The 3,657-nt window shown below is 33.7% G+C and overlaps 1 protein-coding gene across 2 annotated transcripts; it reads right to left on the bottom strand.

Moving 5' to 3' along the window:
• Positions 1 to 553: 553 nt before the first annotated feature.
• On the bottom strand, positions 554 to 2,291 carry LOC120176996 (heavy metal-associated isoprenylated plant protein 26-like). 2 transcript variants are annotated; one of them, XM_039183264.1, is made up of 2 exons: positions 2,021 to 2,291; positions 554 to 1,185 (listed from the first exon to the last, which is right to left on the bottom strand). In XM_039183264.1, the coding sequence occupies exons 1-2, from the start codon at positions 2,096 to 2,098 to the stop codon at positions 802 to 804; spliced, it is 462 nt and encodes a 153-aa protein (XP_039039195.1). In that variant the 5' UTR covers positions 2,099 to 2,291; the 3' UTR covers positions 554 to 801. The 2 variants fall into 2 exon arrangements, with proteins under 2 accessions (XP_039039195.1, XP_039039196.1); XM_039183265.1 differs by having other exon boundaries at positions 554 to 1,234; positions 2,021 to 2,110.
• Positions 2,292 to 3,657: the final 1,366 nt, after the last annotated feature.

Genomic DNA, 3,657 nt, shown 5'->3' with positions numbered 1-3,657 from the left:
ATTCCATATGTCCTTTCAATATTTCTAACATCATTAGACAAGAATCAATTGAAATACACATAAAAAAATCATTGACGGATCTAAAAATTTAATAATACATATTCAAAATTTTATTTTTTTCTTAAAAATAATAAGTTTACAAAAAAATTTATTTTTTTCTCTTTTCCATAGGGCATTAAACTAAATTTAATTATTTTTTAAAATAATAAAGATGTACTTAACCCTTATAAAGACATCGTGCATCCGTCACAAGCACACAAACGTGCACTTTATTCGCCTAACAAATCACATACAAAAATTTAATTTATCAAACATACGTAATAAATCTTTTTTTTCTTTTTTGGTTGCTTTCCCGATTATAAAATTTCATCTTGATTAATCTAAATCGACATGCATCACACATAACATTCACAATACATCATATGAATATCTAATTAATATACTCATCAATACCGTAAATATACCAATGATCATATTATCACAAACAATTTCATTCAATTACATCTGCGAACACATACATACCTATGGCTATGATCATATCAAGCATTAGCTAACCGTACCAAAACATATATATTTATTGTAAGCCGACAGTAGATAAAATTTACTACACGTTTCCAAGGTTAAAGCTTGGGACAAAATTACTTTTTTACTACCAAGTCTTGTCCACTAAAAAGCATTATGGTACACAATCCCAAATACGCCAATAAACATATAGATCAGATCCAACATAACAAATATTGTACAACCAAATACTCAAACTAACTCAAAATTCAAATACCTACTGCCGCACAATCAAATCAGTCACATAACAGTACAAGCATTGGCGTTTTCGTCGCTAAAAGCTGTGGTGTATCTAACTTCGGTGGAGCTAGCACGTGCGAGATACGTCCCCTGCGAGTCCTGGGCGTTGCGCACGTACCCCGCCGGCGCCTTCCTGTCGTAAACCCCTTGGGCGTAAGGGTGAGCCACCACGTCGTACGGCACGTACGGCCACAGCTCCACCTTCTTCCCCGTCCGGTGCGCCACTCTTGCGACGACCTTCGCCGGGTTCACGTATCCGACCACCGTCAGCTTGCTGGCCTTGCGGTCCACGTGCACCTGCGTCACCCCTTTCATCCCTTCCACTGATTTCTTCACTTTGCGCTCGCATCCTTCGCAGTCCATTTTCACCTTGATCTCCACCGTCTGAAAAGAGTAACTTTTTTTTTTACAGTTGATCATTTATCTACTGACACTGACAGAAAGTACCACTTGTCGGAATATGACAATAAAGACCACCCACAACCAGTTCCGTCACAAGTCATATTATTTTAAAAAATAATAAAATTAACTTGATGTGTTACGGAAAAGAAATTAAAATTTTGGTATACCTATTATTTTTTTAAAAAAATTAAATTTTTAAAATTTTTAGAGACGTCAAAACGGTGTTTTGTCGTTTGACGCGAGATATTTTAACTGAATACGCCAGATCAACCTTTCCGACAGTTTTACTCTACAGGGGCTTCGGTTAAATTATAATTTTAGTCCCTTTATTATAATTTAGGTCCGTTTTGAAGTTTTCTGATTAAAATAATAAAGTAAACTTGACTAACTGAAGCAATAAATAATTATGAGCCAATCGCCATTAAAATAAACCAATAATCGTTAATGCAATATTCAATTTAACATCCTTCGAAAAATAACCATTTGATTAACAAAAGTTTAAACCTTTTTCATCTACACCTTAGTAAAATCTAAAGATTTGGCTTGCTAATTCAATGGAGTTAAGCCTCTTTCGATCATTTTTAGAACAATCAAGCTAAAAACTCAGATTTCTCAGATTCAGCCTAATAGCTTAGATCAAACAAAGAAAGACCCATCAAACATAAAATCTCACCATACTGATGGGGCAGATCCAATCACATAAGAAACAAAGTAATAGAAAAGAGAAAGAACAACAAAAACAATAAATCTCTCGATCTAGTAATAAAAAACAGTTTTTTTTTTTAATTATCTACAGCTTATATAGAAAGAGATATACCTGCAACTGCTTACGTCTCTTTTTGGGACTGCCATGAGAACAGTCAAACAGATCAGAAACATGATCCAGAACTCCCATCGTTCTGTTTTCTCTCACTTAAAGGACCTTTCTTCTTCTTCTTCTCCTTCTCAGCTATGATAATGAAACGAAGAAGGAACAGTGAAAACAGTAGAGTATATACAAAGATAAAGGACGCTCCAACCAGAATATCCTTTCGAAAATTAAGGGGGTTTTCGCTGTGTAAAAGAGTGATAATGATGCAGACGAGCAAACGTAAGGAATTCCACCTCTTTATACAAAGCCTTTTAGATTTTTAACTTTTTTTTTCTTTTCTAATTTACAGAGAGGAGTTGTTTCTTTTTTTGGACACGTGTGTGAGATATTTTTCACTTGGATGCGAGTGTATGCAGATGAGTAACAGACACCGACTTCGGACAGCTGTGTGTAAGCGCGACATTGGGGTCCACTTCAGCTGTTGTTTTGTCTTGACTCGCGGGAAAAAGAGGGTAAGGCCACGAGCTTAAGGCTCGGGTTGAGGTCCCACCGCAAACCGTGAACCAACCATGGCAGAGCATCTAGCCATTCATTCAGCCATGGCTTTCGGTTTCAGTAGTGTTTTTCGAATGATGGGCTCGGAGACTTTTGATGCAGTGGGTCCCATAAATTTGGCCTTTTATCTAAATCCAGCCCACATAATAATAATACAAGCCGTTAATTTTATTAAAATGATATTTAAAATTAATACCTTGTTCCCATATGTAATAGAGTAAGGAGGAAGTAAGATAGTAGGTTGCCCCCAACACTAGGTTGAGAGCAACTTCCGTAGGAGACCTCCAAATTAATATACACAAAATTAATTTTTAGTATCTAAAAGTTTTTCGCTAAAAATAGATGTGTAATATTTTTTCCATTACACTTTTAAATGTTTACAGTTAAAAAATCATTTGGATTTTTTAAAAAATTATTTTTAAATAATATTTTATTTTTAAAAAATATATAAATATGACACGTGTAACTTAAAGATTTTTTTTAACGGTAGGAACTTAAAAATGTAATGAAGAAAACTTTAAGCACATATTTTTAATTAAAATATTTTTCGATGCATTCTTTAAGCCCTTGTTTTTATATTAAGCCTTAAAATTACAATGCAATATTACAATTATAACATTAGAGTAAACATTTAATCGGTATATTTTTCTATAATCATTGACATAAAATTAACCACTTAATATTATATAAAGACCATACAAGGGAAAGGTTAAAACCTAATCAAAATAGCGAACGAAAGATAGATATAAATAGATATAATTGCATCGGCCAATGAACTACAACAGGGATCAAATTACTGAAAGAACACTGACAATTGTAAATCAGAGTTGAGTGACGTGATAAAAATATCTGCGAATGCAAATAGCGTATCCTAATCCAATATGAGGGTCTAAAACAGAGAAGATCAATATGATAATAGATAAGCATCATCTTGTTAAGTTGTGGCGATGTCAAATCTAACCCTAAAAAATAAACTAAAACACCGGCCAAACAACTCAAAAAGTGCCAAAATGAAGAGGAAAGTGTGTCATAAAGACAAAGACAAATATGTCATAAAGGTAAAATTATTAGAAACCAAAAAAATAAAG

The sequence above is a fragment of the Hibiscus syriacus genome, unplaced genomic scaffold, assembly GCF_006381635.1.
Source record: "Hibiscus syriacus cultivar Baekdansim isolate YM2019G1 unplaced genomic scaffold, ASM638163v2 tig00112276_pilon, whole genome shotgun sequence".
Classification (NCBI taxonomy): domain Eukaryota; kingdom Viridiplantae; phylum Streptophyta; class Magnoliopsida; order Malvales; family Malvaceae; genus Hibiscus; species Hibiscus syriacus.
This window is presented reverse-complemented; position numbering and strand designations above follow the sequence as displayed.

Bases quoted from the DNA above. Each gene is read 5' to 3' on its own strand.
- LOC120176996 (XM_039183264.1), bottom strand. From the start codon at position 2,098: ATGGGAGTTCTGGATCATGTTTCTGATCTGTTTGACTGTTCTCATGGC. The intron at 1,186-2,020 runs GTATATCTCTTT...TACTCTTTTCAG, and splicing joins AGAGACGTAAGCAGTTGCAG to ACGGTGGAGATCAAGGTGAA.